Raw genomic sequence first — 17599 nt, 5'->3', positions numbered from 1 at the left:
CCTCCCGAGTAACTGGGACTACAGGCGCCTGCCACATCGCCCGGATAGTTTTTTTGTATTTTTTTTAGTAGAGACGGAGTTTCACCGTGTTAGCCAGGATGGTCTCGATCTCCTGACCTCGTGATCCGCCCGTCTCGGCCTCCCAAAGTGCTGGGATTGTAGGCTTGAGCCACCGCGCCCGGCCAAGTGTTCTGTCTTAAGGTTTCGAGTCCCCCTTTCAGGATTTCAAGCCCCTGATCCCCTGGGGGTCAGGGCCCGCCTGTTCAGAGCCCACCTGTCCAGCCTCCTTCCCAAAGCAAGCCCGAGGGCCCACTCTCCCTGGCCTCCTGCTCTTGCTGGCCTGCCTGCTTTTGCTAACACTGTATCCTCATCCCCAGGTGTCCCTTCTCCTCCCCAGCAAGTTCACCCCTCAGGCCCTAGGTCCTCTCTCTTTCTCTTTCTTTTTTTTTGAGACGGAGTCTCACTGTGTCACCCAGTCTGGAGTGCAGTGGCGCGATCTCGGCTCACTACAACCTATGCCTCCTGGGTTCAAGCGATTCTAGTGCCTTAGCCTCCCGAGTAGCTGGGATTACAGGCGTCTGCCACCAAGCCTGGCTAATTTTTTTTGTATTTTAGTAGAGATGCGGTTGGTTTCACTATGTTGGACAGGCAGGTCTTGAACTCCTGACCTCAAATGATCCCTCCACCTTGGCCTCCCAAAGTGCTGGGATTATAGGTATGAGCCATCGAACCTGGCCTATATTGTATTTTAGAGTCTCACTCTGTTGTCCAGGCTGGAGTGCAGTGGTGCAATCATAGCTCACTGCAGCCTACAAGTCCTGGGTTCAAGCAATTCTCCCACCTCAGGCTCCCGAGTAGCTGGGACTATAGGTGTGCACTACCATGCCCGGCTAACTTTTTGTATTCTTATATCATTATGTTGCCCAGGCTGGTCTCAAATTCCCAACCTCAAGCAATCCTCCTGCCTCAGCCTCCCCAAATGCTGAGATCACAGGCATGAGCCACCATGCCTGGCTCATGGCAACAATATTAATCACATTCTCAGTTTCTGAGTATTTTCTGGGTGCTGGGCACTGTGCTAAATGCTTTGCACATTGTCTCCTGGGATCCTCCCAGCAACCCTCCAAGAACCTATTCACATTTCACTCATGAGCACCCGAAGGGGCAGGGCTGTTAAAGGACTTTCTCCAAGGCCAAGTCTGCGGGGCTCCAGAGGCCACATTCTTTCCTGGGCTCTTTAAGGCTGGGAGGGGATGTGGCCCCAGGAGAGGCTCTGGGAGTTCTGGGGAGGCTGGGCCTGCAGGCTAGGTGGTCCAGGGAGGGTATAAAGAGGACCTGGGACTGGGCGCAGTGGCTCACACTGGTAATCCCCCAGCACTTTGGGAGACCAAGGCGGGTGGATTGATTGAGGTCAGGAGTTCGAGACCAGCCTGGGCAACACGGTGAAACCCTGTCTCTACTAAAATATAAAAGAATTATATTGCTATGGTTATCACTGATGTATGGTGGCCCCGAGCGGAGAGTTCACAGGTCCAAGTAGACAGGCAGTGTCCCAGGGAAAGAAACTCTGGTTTGGAATGAGAAGTCCTAAGTTCAAATTTCCCTGTGGCCACTTACTATTATCACTGTGTGAATTTGGGAAAACCGATGAACCTCTCTGAATCAAATGGGGAAACCAGTGTGAGGTGAGACTCAGAAAACACCACATGCATACAAGAACCCAGCACCTAGCCCAGCATGGAGCAGGGGTCGGCAGGTGTTCTGCGGTTGCTGAATTCACTTGAGGTGAAGATGTAAAACTCTGAGCGGCATGTCCTGATTGGATGGGTTACTGCATGGAAACCTCGCCCAGCCCAATAAAGAAGGGCTTTTATTGTCTTTTTGAGACAAGGTCTCACTCTGTCGCCCATGCTGGAGTGCAGTGGTGTGGTCTTGGCTCACTGCAACCTCCACCTCCCAAGCTCAAGCGATCCTCCTGCCTCTGCCTCCCGAGTAGCTGGGACTACAGGTGCATAGCACCCTGCCTGGCTAATTTTTTGTAGAGACGTGGTCTCTCTCTGTTTCCCAGTCTGGTCTTGAATTCCTGGGCTCAAAGAATTCTCCTGCTTCAGCCTCCCAAAGTGCTGGAATTACAGGCATGAGCCACTGTACTCAGCCCACCAGAAGGGTCTTAATGACACAGAGTAAGGGCAGGCGGGGTCCATGGGGCAAATGTCTCTTCAACTGCAGAAAAGTCAGAAACTGGGGGTCTGTGATGTGGCATAGAGACCCTGGGAAAGAGAAGACCCTGGAGGCAGGAGGAGCCCGGGCTCTGAGTCAGAGGGAATTCTGTGGGAGATTCCACATGAAAAAGAAGTCAGAGGCTGCCCCACCCTCTGTCTCAGACTGGTCCATGGGCTGTGGCCATCCTTGAGTCACCACGAGAGATGGCCACATTGGAGGGAGTGGTGGATGTGGGTGACAGTATCCACCCTCTGGGCGTCTGTCCCAAATCCTCCTGAGACCTTCATGTGGCCTTCTGTGTCTCTGCCTTGTTGTTTTTTTTGAGACAGAGCCTGGCTGTCTTCCCCAGGCTGGAGTACAGTAGCGCGATCTTGGCTCACTGCAACTGCCGCTTCCTGGGTTCAAGCGATTCTCCTGCCTCAGCCTCCTGAGTGGCTGGGACTACAGGTGCCCACCACCACCCCTGGCTGATTTTTTTTTTTTTTTTTAGTAGAGACAGGGTTTCACCATGTTGGCCAGGCTGGTCTCGAACTCCTGACCTCAGGTGATTCACCTGCCTCCCTGCCTCAGCTTCCCAAAGTGTTGGGATGACAGGCGTGAGCCACCGCACCCGGCCTCGTCTCTGCCTTTGACCTGAGAGCCAACCAAGTCGCTTCCAGCTCCGTGTGTTCAGCGCCATGCCTCACCCTTGTAACTGGCTCTTTTATTTTATTTTTTGGAAACAGGGTCTCACTCTGTTGCCCAGGCTGGAGCGCAGTGGCACAATCATAGCTCACTCTAGCTTCCACCTTCCGGCCTCAAGCACTCCTCCTGCCTCATCCTCTTGAGTAGTTGGGACAACAGATATGCACCACCACTCCTGGCTAATTTTTACTTTTTTTGCAGAGACGGAGGGGGGGTTCACTATATGGCCCAAGCTTGTGATCAGCTCTTGATAGAAGGAGGTGGCTTGTAGCTGGGCTGTGCCACCCAGGCTGTGGAGTTCCAGGTGAACCTGGTCCTGACAGGAGTCAGGGCCTTGGGTATCAGGCCAGGTTGTGGCATGGCCTTGCTGAATCCTATCACTATCCTAGCTGAGCAGTCATACTGGGCCCTGTGGCCCACGGTGGTCTATGGTTCAGATGGGTGGTCCTGACAGCGGGGTCTACACAGCGTCTGACTCACTATGTGGCCTGGGCACGTCCCTGGACATCTCTGTGCCTCAGCTTCCCAGCTGTACAATGAGGTGGGGTAAGATTAGATCGGTACTTTTTCTTCTTCTTTTTTATTTCTTAGGAGTTGGGGTCTTGGCCAGGCACAGCGGCTCGCGCCTGTAATCCCAGCACTTTGAGATGCTGGGGTGGGAGGATCACTTGAGGTCAGGAGTTTGCGACCAGCCTGGCCAACATGGTGAAACCTCGCCTCTACTGAAAATACACAGGCCGGGCGTGGTGGCTCACGCCTGTAATCCCAGCACTTTGGGAGGCCGAGGTGGATGGATCACGAGGTCAGGAGATGGAGACCTTCCTGGCTAACACGGTGAAACCCCAACTCTACTAAAAATACAAAAAAAATTAGCCAGGTGTCATGGCGGGCGCCTGTAGTCCCAGCTACTTGGGACGCTGAGGCAGGAGAATGGCCTGAACCCGGGAGGCAGAGCTTGCAGTGAGTGGAGATCACGCCACTGCACTCCAGCCTGGGCGACAGAGCGAGACTCTGTCTCAAAAAACAAAAAAATAAAAATAAAAATACACAAAATTAGCTGGGTGTGGTGGTGCATGCCTGAAGTCCCAGCTACTCAGGAGGCTAAGGCATGAGAATCGCTTGAACTCAGGAGGCGGAGGTTGCAGTGAGCCAAGATTGCAAGACTGACTCCAGCCTAAGCGACAGAGCAAGACTCTGTCTTGAAAAAACAAAACAAAACAAAAAAAGGCTGGGCGTAGTGGCTCACGTCTGTAATCCCAGCACTTTGGGGGGCCGAGGCAGGTGGATCATGAGGTCAGGAGTTCGAGACCAGACTGGCCAACGTGGTGAAACCCCATCTCTACTAAAAATATAAAAAATAGTTGGGCGTGGTGGCGGGCACCTGTAATCCCAGCTACTTGGGAAGCTGAGGCAGGAGAATCGCTTGAACCTGGGAGGTGGAGGTTGCGGTGAGCCAAGATCATGCCACTATACTCCAGCCTGGCGACAGAGCGAGACTGTCTCGAAAAAAAAAAAAGAGATGGGGTCTCATTCTGTCATCCAGGCAGGAGTACAGTGGCATAATCATAGCTCACTGCAGCCTTAAACTCTTGGGCTCAAGTGATCCTCTGGCCTCAGCCTCCTGTGTAGCTGGGACTACAAGTGCCTACTACCATGCCTGGCTAATTTTTAGAAAAAACTTTTTGGTCTATGGCCATACCACCCCAAACGCGCCCAATCTTGCCTGATCTCAGAAGCGAAGCAGGGTTGGGCCTGGTTAGTACTTGGATGGGAGAAAAAAACTTTTTGTAGAGACAAGGTCTCATTATGTTGCCCAGGTTGGTCTCAAACTCCTGGACTCAAGCAATCCTCCCACTTAGGCCTCCCAAACTGCTGGGATTAGAGGCGTGAGCCACCACACCGGCCAATCAGTGTTTCTTTTTCTTTTTGAGACAGAGTCTTGCTCTGTCACCCAGCCTGGAGTGTAGTGGTGTGACCTCAATTCACTGCAACCTCTGCTTCCTGGGCTGAAGCAATCCTCCCACCTCAGACTCCCAGGTAGCTGGAACTATAGGCGTGCACCATCATGCCAGGCTAATGTTTATGTTTTTTTTTTTTTTCTTTGAGACAGAGTCTTGCTCTGTTGCCCAGGCTGGAGTATAGAGGCACAATCTTGGCTCATTGCAACCTCTGCCTCCCAGGTTCAAGTGATCCTCCTGCTTCAGCCCCCCAGTAGCTGGGATTACAGGCACACGCTACCACGCCTGGCTAAGTTTTGTATTTTTAGTAGAGACGGGGTTTTGCCATGTTGACCAGGCTGGTCTCGAACTCCTGACCTCAGGTAATCCACCCACCTCGGCCTCCCAAAGTGCTGGGATTACACACATGAGCCACCGTGCCCGGCCCTAATTTTTCTATTTTCAGTTGAGACGGGGTTTCACCATGTTTCACCATGTTGGCCAGTCTGGACTCAAACTCCTGATCTCAAGTGATCTGCCTGCCTCGGCCTCCCAAAGTGCTGGGATGACAGGCGTGAGCCTCCACGCCCAGCCCAATCAGTGTTTCTTAATTGGGTGCACATCATACTCATCTGGAGTACTTTCTCCCAAGTCTCATCATCCACCTTAATCAGAACCATCATGCCAGGCGGCCCCAGGTGCCTGATGAAAGGATCTGTATACCCTGCAGATGCCAGCAGAATGGAGGGGGTCCGGCCAGTCCCAGGCAGTGCCCGCCTGCCTCACCCCTTCGGTTACATGCTACCCCTCTGCTACCCAGGAGGCCTCCATCATCCTCCCTGAGGCCTGGCCTGCCTCTTGTTCTTCTAGCTGACCTCCTACACTCACTGGTGCTATGACGGGGCCTCCCCGCTGCAGGGCACCTGCAGGTTTCCGGGGGCCTCTTGGGGATACCTGGCCCTGTTCATGGAGACCTCAGGTTCCCTGGGGAGGCACCGGGGTAGAGAGGGGTTATGTTTTTCTCAAGGTGGTCAGCCATCTATTGCATGCCCACCTGGACCACATCTATCTCTGCCTCAAAAAAATTTTTTTATTAAAATTTTTTTTTTTAGGGACAGGGTCTTGCTCCGTTGCTCAGGCTGGAGTGCAGTGGTACAATCATAGCTCACTGCAGCCTCCAACTCCTGGTGTCTCTGCCTGTTTCTATGTTTTTTTTGTTTGTTTGTTTGTTTTGTTTCTGTTTTGAGGTGGAGTCTTGCTCTGTCGCCCAGGCTGGAATGCAGGGGCGCAATCTCAGTTCACTGCAACCTCCGCCTCCCGCGTTCACACAATTCTCCTGCCTCAGTCCCCCGAGTAGCTGGGATTACAGGTGCCCATGACCATGCCCAGCTAATTGTTGTATTTTTAGTAGAGACGGGGTTTCACCATGTTGCTCAGGCTGGTCTTGAACTCCTGACCTCAAGTGATCTGCCCGCCTGGGCCTCGCAAAGTGCTGGGATGACAGGCGTGAGCCACTGCGCCCAGCTCTACCTTTCTTCAAAAGGAACAGTCTCGAGTCCCCAGGGGGCAGAAGGGCGGCTTCTTCACCTCCGACTCACCTGGCACCTTGGCATCATTGCAGATTTCTGCAAAGGGTCTGAAAAAGAAAGAAATCAGGTGGCAGTTAGAAAATGAGGTTTTCCCCTCCTTTTTTTTTTTTTTTTTTTTGAGATGGAGTCTCAGTCGGTCGCCCAGGCCGAAGTGCAGTGGTGCAATTTCGGCTCACGGCAGCCTCCACCTCCTGGGTTCATGCCATTCTCCTGCCTCAGCCTCCGGCGTAGCTGGGACTAAAGGCACCCGCCACCACGCCCAGCTAAGTTTTATATTTTTAGTAGAGACGGGGTTTCACCATGTTGGCCAGGCTGGTCTTGAACTTCTGATCTCAGGTGATCCACCTGCCTCCGCCTCCCAAAGTGCTGGGATTACAGGCGTGAGCCATTGAGTCTGGCCATTTCCCTTCCTTCTCATCTGCTCCGTGAGATGTGTTGCTGCTGCTGAGGGAGCCTGGTAAGACCCACATAAAAATGGGGAACACACCGTCCCGACAGAGCATCCCTCATATAGGCCCTGGATGATGGGCCTGTGCCGGCAAATCATTCCTCTGGGTCTGCTGTCCTCATCTATAAAGCGAGGATGTTGTCTGACCAAGTGATCAGAAATGTGTGCCCAGATTTATGCAAGTGGATAGTCATCATATCATTATTATTAATTATTATTTTTGAGACAGTCTCACTCTTTTGCCCAGGCTGGAGTTCAGTGGTGCCATCCTAGCTCACTGCAGTCTCGAACTCCTGGGCTCAATCGATCCTCTTGCCTTAGCCTCCCAGTAGCTGGGAATGCAGGTGCACGCCACTATGCCCGGTTAATTTTTAAAAAATTATTATTATTATTATTATTTTTTGAGATGGAGTCTCGCTCCGTTGCCCAGGCTGGTGTGCTGTGGCGTGGTCTCAGCTCACTGCAAACTCCACCTCCCGGGTTCAAGCGATTGTCCAGCCTTAGCCTCCCGAATAGCTGGGACTACAGGCATGAGCCACCACTCCTGGCCGTTTTCCTGCATTTTCTAGTTGTTACTTCAGGGGGTAACATTACTGTATTTTCTAGTTGTTACTTTCTAGTTGTTACTTTGGGGGGTGAACTATCTGTGGGAGAAAGGGAAATCTCTACTTTTTGATTTTGAATAATTTGGTTTTTTTTGACACATGCAAATATTATCTTAATTTAAAAAAACATGTAGGCCAGGCATGGTGGCTCATGTTTGTAATCCCAGCACTTTGGGAGGCCGAGGCAGGTGGATCACTTAAGGTCAGGAGTTCGAGACCACCCTGGCCAACATGGTGAAACCCTGTCTCTATAAAAATACAAAAATTAGCTGGGTGTGGTGGTGGGCACCTGTGTTCCCAGCTATTTGGGAGGCTGAGGCACGATAATTGCTTGAATCCGGGAGGCAGAAGTTGCAGTGAGCCACATGGCGCCACTGCACTCAAGCCTCGGCGATACAGCAAGACATCATCTCAAAAAAACAAAGAAACAAAACATGTAATATAACATTGAAGATGGGCTGGGCGCTGTGGCTCAAGCTTGTAATCCCAGCACTTTGGGAGGCCGAGATGGGCAGATCACCTGAGGTCGGGAGTTTGAGACTAGCCTGACCAACGTGGAGAAACCCCATCTCTATTAAAAATACTAAATTAGCTGGGATGGTGCCACATGGCTGAGGCAGGAGAATTGCTTGAATCTGGGAGGTGGAGGTTGCAGTGAGCCGAGATCACACCATTGCACTCCAGCCTGGGCAACAAGAGCAAACCTCCATCTCAAAAAAAAAAAAAAAAAAAAGAAATACACCACAGGCTAGGTGTGGTAGCTGATCCCCATAACCCCAGCACTTTGAAAGGCCGACGTGGGAGGATGGCTTGAGCCCTAGCCTGTGCAACACACACACACACACAAAAGTGGACACAGTGACTCAGGCTTGTAATCCCAGCACTTTGGGAGGCCGAGGCAGGTGGATCACCTGAGGTCAGGAGTTCGAGACCAGCCTGACCAATATGGTGAAATCCCATCTCTGTTAAAAATACAAAAAAAAAAAAAAAAATAGCCAGGTGTGGTGGTGGTGTGTGCCTGTAGTCCCAGCTACTCGGGAGGCTGAGACAGGAGAATTGCTCAAACCTGGAAGGTGGAGGTTGCAGTGAGCTGAGATCACACCATTGCACTCCAGCCTGTGCAGGAGAACGAGACTCCATCTCAAAAAGAAAGTAATGGCCGGGCATGGTGGCTCACGCCTGTAATCCCAGCACTTTGGGAGGCCGAGGAGGGCAGATCACGAGGTCAAGAGATCAAGACCATCCTGGCTAACACGGTGAAACCCCATCTCTACTAAAAAAATACAAAAAAATTAGCCGGGTGTGGTGGCAGGCGCCTGTAGTCCCAGCTACTCAGAAGGCTGAGGCAGAACAATGGCGTGAACCTGGGAAGCAGAGCTTGCAGTAAGGCGAGATCGCACCACTGAACTCCAGCCTGGGAGACAGAGCGAGAATCCGTCTCAAAATAAATAAATTAATTAAATAAATAAAGTAATAATATATTAATAAAATAATAATTAAAAATATTAAGAAATGCATCAGTGTTGACTTTCAGTAGAAGGTTACAGCTATCTTCTTTTCTTCTATCTTTTTGTATTTTCCAGGTTGCTTTATGTACTGTTCTGAAAACAATACAATCATCTATTGTACTAAAAAAAAAAAAAGACTGGGCCGCACAGTTTAGGTGTGGTGGCTCACGCCTGTAACCCCAGCACTTTGGGAGGCCGAGATGGGAGGATCACTTGAGCTTAGCAGTTCACGACCAGCCTGGGCAGCACAGTGAGACCCTGTTGAGGCTGCAGTGGGCCATGATCATAACTCTGTACTCCTGCCTGGACAACAGAGTGAGACCCTGTCTCAAAACAAAACCCATAAGACTGTAAGGATATATGGTATAATAGTAATACTGGAGGCTGGGTGCAGTGTCTCACACCTGTAATCCCAGCACTTTGGGAGGCTGAGGCGGGCAGATCACTTCAGGTCAGGAGTTCAAGACCAGCCTGGCCAACATGGTGAAACTCCATCTCTACCCAAAAATATAAAAATTAGCCAGTGTGGTGGTGCACACCTGTAATCCCAGCTACTTGGGAGGCTGAGGCATGAGAATCGGTTGAACCCAGGAGGTGAAGGTTGCAGTGAGCTGAGACCATGCCACTGCACTCCAGCCTGGGCGACAGAGCAAGACCCTGTCTCAAAAAAAAAAAAAAAAAAGTAATCACTGAGACTGTGGAATTATAATTATTTTTAAAAATATAATAAATATTCATATTTATATTTAAACCTTCATATTTAAATGTCAACATATTTGTAATTCAATATGTTAAAAATCAGAATTGTATAGTCAGAAAAAGTCAAATTTCATGAAAACATGTTTTGTTTTTGTTTCTTCCCCAGAGAACAAATATCTAAAAAAAAAAAAAATCTTTACAAATAAGTAAATGTCCATGAGTGTTGAAGTTGTATGATTCAGGAGAAAGAGGGAGGAACTATTATAGTACACCTGGGTCTGGATCCTGGCTGGCCCCCCATGACCTTGACTTTCACCCTCCCCATGGCCTCGCCCTCTCTGTTCCCCGTTCCAGAGACTGGACACTCACTGGAGCTGGTTAATGATGACCATGCGGACGTGCTCTCGGGCCTTCAGGATCTTCTCCAGCCGGTGGATGTCGTAGGTGTTGGGGTTCCGGAAGGGGATGTCATCAGGCAGGCCCGTGACCTCCACGGCATCTGGGCTGTCCCGGATTAGTTTATAAGGGACCAGCACCGGCCGGTTCAGGCCCAGGGCCTCCCCTAGAGGGCATAGGAAGTCACGGTGAGGAAAGATGTCTCCTGTCAACGGCAAAGCCCTCTAGGGAAAGGGCTGGAGTCCGGTCTGCCCTAGCCCAGCAGCCATCACACCCAGAGAGTTTAAAAACCAAGACAAGGCCGGGCGCGGTGGCTCAAGCCTTTAATCCCAGCACTTAGGGAGGCCGAGACGGGCGGATCACGAGGTCAGGAGATCGAGACCATCCTGGCTAACACGGTGAAACCCCGTCTCTACTAAAAATACAAAAAACTAGCCGGGCGAGGTGGCGGGCGCCTGTAGTCCCAGCTACTCGGGAGGCTGAGGCAGGAGAATGGCGTAAACCCGGGAGGCGGAGCTTGCAGTGAGCTGAGATCCGGCCACTGCACTCCAGCCTGGGCGACAGAGCGAGACTCCGTCTCAAAAAAATAAATAAATAAATAAATAAAAAAATAAAAACCAAGACACTGGCCGGGCGCAGTGGCTCAAGCCTGTAATCCTAGCACTTTGGGAGGCCGAGGAGGATCACGAGGTCAGGAGATCGAGACCATCCTGGCTAACACGGTAAAACCTTGTCTCCACTAAAAAAACCCAAAAAAAGTTAGCTGGGCCTGGTGGCGGGCGCCTGTAGTCCCAGCTACTCGGGAGGCTGAGGCAGGAGAATGGTGTGAACCTGGGAGGCAGAGCTTGCAGTGAGCGGAGATCGCGCCACTGCACTCCAGCCTGGGCAACAGAGCGAGACTCAGTCTCAAAAAAAAAAAAAAATCAAGACCCACAGGCTGGGAATGGTGGCTCACACCTGTAATCCTAGCACTTTGGGAGGCCGAGGTGGGAGGATTGCTTGAGCCCAGAAGATCAAGACCAGTCTGGGCAACATGGTGAAACCTGGCTCTACTAAAAATAGAAAAATTAGCCAGGAGTGTTGGCGCATGCTCGTAGTCCCAGCTACTTGAGAGGCTGAGGCAGGAGGATCACCTAAGCCCAGGAGATGGAGGCTGCAGTGAGTGGAGATCGCACCACTGTACTCCAGCCTGGGCAACTAAGTAAGACCCTGTTTAAAAAAAAAGAAAATCAACATACACAAAATGTGGGTCATGGGCAGAGCAGCCACGTCCCCAGGGAGCAGGCAGGCCAGCTGGGGGTTCCGGAAGGCGAGGCTGGCTGCAGAGGGAGGCCCCCTGCCCACCTCCGGGAGGAGGGCTTGGTGTGCTGACCCCAACCACAGGCACTGACCGTATTTCTCATTGAAGAGTTCCTTCACCTGCTCCCGCAGGATCACCTTTTCCCCGAGTCTGTTGGCATCATCTTCATCTACAAGAGGAAGACAAGGGGGCGTGAGAGTTGGCACCAGCTTGGCCACTGGACCTGCTGCTTCTCCCACCAGGTGTCCCTGACCTGCCAAAACATTACTTTCTCTGTAGGGCCCACCACTCCCATGCAGCTGTTTTTTTTTTTCTTTTGAGACAGTCTCGCTCTGTTGTCCAGGCTGGAGTGAAGAGGCGTGATCTCAGCTCACTGCAACCTCCGCCTTCCGGGTTCAAGCGAATTCTCCTGCCTCAGCATCCCAAGTAGCTCAGATCACAGGCACGTGCCACCATGCCCAGCTGATTTTTGTATTTTTAGTAGAGATGGGGTTTCACCATGTTGCCCAGACTGGTCTCAAACTCCTGGGCTCAGGTGATCCACCCGCCTCAGCCTCCGGAAGTGCTGGGATTACAGGTGTGAGCCACTGTGCCGGGCTGCAGCTGGTTTCTAGCCTCAGTTGTTGGTCTGTCCATCCATCCATTTTTCTTTTTTTGAGACACAGTCTTGTTCTGTCACCCAGGCTAGAAGGCAGCAGTGCAATCATAGATAGCTCATGGCAGCCTCCAACTCCCAGGCTCAAGTGATCCTCCTGCCTCAGCCTCCTGAGTAGCTGGGAATACAGATGTGTGCCACCATGCCTAATTTTTTAAAGTTTTTATAGAGATGGAGTCTCGCTATGTTGCCCAGGCTGATCTTGAACTCCTGACCTCAAGTGATCCTCTTGCTTTGCCCTCCCAAAGTTCAGGAATTACAGATGTGAGCCACGGTGGCCAGGCCATCCCACATTTTCTTATCAGTGTTCCCAGCACAGGCCCTGTGTTGGGCACAAAATAACCCAAAAAGAAGAGGCAGGGCTGCTCCCCTGAGGGGCTCCCAGCCAGAGGGGGTGTCATCTGGTCACCAAAGTACAACAGGACACACTTAGGAGACAAGGGGCATGAATCAGGGTGCCCACCCTGTCTGGGAAAGTCTGGGGAGATCTCCCCCAGGAGAGAAGGATGCTTGAATGGGCTCTCAAGACCTGACATGGTGACTCATGCCTATAATCCCAGCACTTTGGGAGGGAGAGGCAGGCAGATCACTTGAGGCCAGGAGTTCGAGACCACTCTGGTCAACGTGGTGAAACCCCATCTGTACTAAAAATACAAAAAGATTAGCTGGGTGTGGTGGCGGGCACCTGTAGTCCCAGTTACTCAGGAGGGTGAGGCAGGACAATCACTTGAGCCTGGGAGGTGGAGGTTGTAGTGAGCGGAGATCACGTCACTGCACTCCAGCCTGGGAGACAGAGACCTGTCTCAAATAAAAATGAAAACAAACAAATAAGACACCGGGGCAGAAGGACCAGCCATGCATAGGCACTCAAGGGTGAAAGATCCCGTGTTGGCTGGGTGCGGTGGCTCACGCCTGTAATCCCAGCACTGTGGGAGGCCGAGACGGGCAGATCACCAGAGGTTAGGAGTTTGAGACCCTTCTAGCCAACATGGCGAAACTCCATCTCTACTAAAAATACAAAAATTAGCCAAGTGTGGTAGTGGGCACCCGTAATCCCAACTACTCAAGAGGTTGAAACAGGAGAACTGCTTGAACCCGGGAAGCGGATGTTGCAGTGAGCGAAGATCGCGCCATTGCACTCCAGCCTGGGCGACAACAGCGAAACGAAACTCTGTCTCAAAAAAAAAAAAAAAAAAAAGGAAAGAAGAAAAAAGAAAGATCTCGTGTCCCGGAAGTGGCTGAACTTTGGGGTGGTACATGGGAGATGACTGATGGGCCTAGCAGGGTCTGGGCCGGTGTGACTGTGCTGGACTGTTGGAAATCCCCTAACTGCTTGCTGGCCAAGGTCTGTGAATGGGAAACAGACCGTGTCTGCGAGTGTGGGGGCTGTGCATTCTCCCCGCTCACTGCCCAGGCAACCGTCATGGCCTATCTGCTGCTTGAGCCCTGGCATGCTCCGCTGTCCCCTCCCTGTAGCCTAGAGGAGCTGCCGGGGTCAGTTAGCCCTGGAGACGGGGCCTGAGCTGGGCTGTAAGGCTGAGGGGTGGTTGGGCTGGAGATGGGGTCTGGGGTAGAGCTCTGCAGCAGGCTGTGGGCTTGTGCCAGGGTTGAGGACGGGACTGGGATTGCAGGAAGGGTGGTTTGCATGTCCAACAGGAAATCTCTCTGAGAAGCATGGGGTCACATGGGCTGGGCCTCTGGGGCAGGCGGGTTGGGTAAGGGTGAGATGTTGGGGGAGTGGAGCAGGCAGGGAGCCAGGGCCGGATGATGCAGGACAGAGCAGACTGATGGGTCTTTAGAGCAAAATGACTCTTGTTTTTTCCTCTTTGTTTTTCCAAGACAGAGTCTCACTCTGGACCCAGGCTGGAGTGCAGTGGCATGGTCTCGGTTCACTGCAACCTCTGCCTCCCAGGTTCAAGCCATTCTCGTGCGTCAGCCTCCTGAGAGCTGGGACTACAGGCGCCTGCCACCACGTCTGGTTAATTTTTGTATTTTTAGTAGAGATGGGGTTTTGCCATGTTGGCCAGGCTGGTCTCGAACTCCTGAGTTCAGGTGATCTGCCCGCCTTGGCTTCCCAAAGTGCTGGGATTACAGGCGTGAGCCACCGTGCCTGGCCTGACTCCTGTTTTTTGAGACACGGTCTCACCCTGTTTCCCAGGTTGGAGTACAGTGGTGCCATCATGACTCACTGCAGCCTTGAACTCTTGGGCTAAAGCAGTCCTCCCTGCTCAGTCTCTCGAGTAGCTGAGGCTCCCGGCATGGATCACTGTGCCAGACTAAATTTTTTTTTATTTTTTGTAGAGAGAGTCTCTGTTGCACAGGCTGTTCTCCAACTCCTAGGCTCAAGCGATCCTCCTGCCCTCAGCCTCTGACAGTGCTGGGATTACAGTTGTGAGCCACTGTGCCTGGCTCTTTTAATCTTGAAAACCCTGGGAAGAGCTCACTTGAGTTTAGGAGGTCACCTTAGGAACTGCATCTCCTGGGCTGGTGCTCTATGCTGCTTGGAGTCTGCTGACCCCATCTGGGTGGCTTGGCCTCCTATGCACAAGCTGCCAGAATGGAGGCCCTGTTCCCAACGTGGGGGTTGCCCCAAAGAGCAGGGAGCTTCCCACAGGACAGAGGCTGGGCACCTGCTTGGCCTGGTTCCTCCTTTTCCCAGGGCTCCAACACCCACCACCTCAGGTGCTCCCAAACCCTGCAGGTCCCTGACCTGGTCCGTCCACACCCACACTCAGGAATCTGCGCACACCTCTGAGTTGCTGCATCTGTCTTCAGGCACGGCCCGGGAGCTCCCCTGGGTGCCCAGGACACCACAAACATCAGCCATTTCAGACAACATCCTCCTCCCGTGTCCCTATCTCGTGGAGTAATGCCTCTAATTCAGCCACACCAAGACCCCACGCTCCACATCCCCTAGAACCCTCGTCTTCTCCTGTGGCCCAACACGGCCCTGCCTTTCAGGACTAGGATGTGGGAAGAATCGAGGCCACCCTTGTCCAAATCCCGTGCACACCACTGTGATGGAGTCCTGGGCCCAAGGACCAGCTCCTAGAGCCTGCAGGGAAGTGACGGAACGTTCCATCTGTCCCCACGCCACTGAGGAATCTTTGGTGGCAGGATTCTCAGCAGTGTGTGCACAGAACAGAGAAAGGATGGCCTGGATCACACACATCACTGTGTGCAGATGCTTTCCTAGACACTGCAGCCAAGGACACAGAGGCCCAGAGAGGTAAAGAAACTTGCCCAAGGTCACACAGCCCCTAAGCACCAGGAGTACTCTGTGTCGACCCCAAAGCCCTGGTCTTTCCACTCAACCATGGGCCCTGGGTTTCCTGATGTCTCAGATTCCCCTACAGTTTCTTTCTTTCTTTTCTTTTCTTTTTCTTTTTTTTTTTTTTTGAGATGGAATCTCGCTCTGTCACCCAGACTGGAGTGCAGTGGCCAGATCTCAGCTCACTGCAAGCTCCGCCTCCTGGGTTTACGCCATTCTCCTGCCTCAGCCTCCCGAGTAGCTGGGACTACAGGCGTCCGCCACCTCACCTGGCTAGTGTTTTGTATTTTTTAGTAGAGACGGGGTTTCACCGTGTTAGCCAGGCTGGTCTCGATCTCCTGACCTCGTGATCCGCCCGTCTTGGCCTCCCAAAGTGCTGGGATTACAGGCTTCAGCCACCGCGCCCGGCCTCTTTTCTTTTTTTTAAACAGTCTTGCTCTGTCCCCCAGGCTGGAGTGCAGTGGTGCGATGTTGGCTCACTGAAACTTCTGCCTCCTGGGTTCAAGCGATTCTCATGCCTCGGCCTCCCGAGTATCTGGGAGTATCTGGGATGGCAGGTGCCTGGCACCACGGCTGGCTGATTTTTGTATTTTTAGTAGAGATGGGGTTTCACCATGTTACTCAGGCTGGTCTCCAACTCCTGGCCTTAGGTGATTCACCTGCCTCGGCCTCCCAAATTGCTGGGATTACAGACGTGAACCACCATGCTCAGCCTTCCCTACAGTATCTGGAGAAAGAAGACTTAATCTTTAAGATGGTTTCCTCTAAATCTCTTGCTCTCGGCCCATAATGCCACACCTCTGTCTTCTTCTGTGCCGGGACAGAGTGAGACTCAAAGAGCTCTACGAAGCCTGCAGGATAGAAAGAAGCTTAGCAGACTCCTCAAAGACAAGGCCCAGACCGGGCACAGTGTCTCATGCCTGTAATCCCAGCACTTTGAGAGGCCAAGGCAGGTGGGTCACTTGAGGTCAGGAGTTCCAGACCAGCCTGGCCAACATGGTGAAAACCCGTCTCTACTAAAAATACAAAACACTGGCTGGGCGTGGTGGTGAACGCCTGTAATCCCAGTTACTCAGGAGGCTGAGGCAGGAGAATCCCTTGAACTGGGTGGTGGAGGTTGCAGTGATCTGAGATCGCGCCACTGCACTCCAGCCTGGGCAACAGAGCAAGACTCCGTCTCAAGAAAACAAACAAACAAACAAACACAAAAAACAAGGACCCCAAACTCACTATGCCAAAGGAAAATGTTAAGCTTGGGAACTGAGTCACACGATAGCCTTTTGTCCCTAAGCAGATAATTGCAAGATAGAAGGCCACCTATCTCCCCTGGTGGCCTCCCTCACCCTGGCCATGTAAATTCACAGCTTATCTTCACCGGCAGGGGACAAAGATAAGAAGAGAAATCATTGCTCCGTCCACCCAAGACAAATGCCTATTTGACTTCCTCTCTTCTGTTTATCTTACGTAAAATGCATATTTACTGAGCACAGGATGAATACATCATTAACTATTCCTCTTCTCCCTTTATTTTTTTATTTTTTGAGACAGAGTCTCACTGTTTTCCAGGCTGGAGTGCAGTGGCATGATTCTGGCTCACTGCAACCTCTGCCTACCGGGTTCGAGTGATTCTCGTGCCTCAGCCTCCAGAGGAGCTGGGATTACAGGCACCCGCCACCACTCCTGGCTAATTTTTTTTTGGTATTTTTAGTAGAGATGGGGTTTCATTATGCTGCCCAGGCTGGTCTCGAACTCCTGACCTCCGGTGATCCACCTGGCTTGGCCTTCCAAAGTGCTGGGATTACAAGCGTGAGCCACTGTGCCCAGCCCCTCTTTCCCCTTGAAATACCAAAGTCCTCAAAATCCTCTCTGCAAAAAAGCACAGGCCACAGACCCTATCGCAGCTTGAGTCTCTTTTTCCTGGCTGTGTCCTCTACCATGGCAAAATAAATCTCTAAATCGATGGAGACCTGTTCCAGGCACTTTTTGGTTTACATGGCCCACGGGAGCCTATAACAAGAATCCTGACCCAGCTGGGAGTCAGGGAGGGCTTCCCAGAGGAGGTGACCACCACACGGGGCCCAAAGCTCCAAGGATGTGGGCTCATCTGCACGCTGGGGCTCATCACACGGACCTCCAAGGCAGTTGGGAGCGGCGAGTAAGGCACAAGGAAACTTGTAGCATCCTGTAATTTCAGGTGCTCCACACACGTTAGCAAATCAGGAAACTTCCCCTGTTCCTTCCAAGTCTTGCCTGGTCTCGGGAGAAGTGCAACCCTAAATCAGTC

General features: G+C 52.0%; 1 protein-coding gene across 3 annotated transcripts in view; it reads right to left on the bottom strand.

The window, feature by feature from the left end:
* GTF2IRD1 (GTF2I repeat domain containing 1) overlaps positions 1-17599 on the bottom strand; it is a 145329-nt gene that overhangs the window by 2387 nt on the left and 125343 nt on the right. For all 3 annotated transcript variants that reach the window (XM_026456666.1, XM_026456665.2, XM_026456667.2), the window contains exons 23-25: positions 11481-11558; positions 10063-10255; positions 6443-6480 (exon numbers count right to left, since the gene is read on the bottom strand). In XM_026456666.1, coding sequence (XP_026312451.1) covers positions 6443-6480; positions 10063-10255; positions 11481-11558 — 309 coding nt within the window. The remainder of the gene's footprint in view (positions 1-6442; positions 6481-10062; positions 10256-11480; positions 11559-17599) is intronic.

Source organism: Piliocolobus tephrosceles, chromosome 8, assembly GCF_002776525.5.
Source record: "Piliocolobus tephrosceles isolate RC106 chromosome 8, ASM277652v3, whole genome shotgun sequence".
Taxonomy (NCBI): domain Eukaryota; kingdom Metazoa; phylum Chordata; class Mammalia; order Primates; family Cercopithecidae; genus Piliocolobus; species Piliocolobus tephrosceles.
Note: the sequence above shows the minus strand (reverse complement) of the source record. Positions and strands in the feature narration are given on the sequence as shown.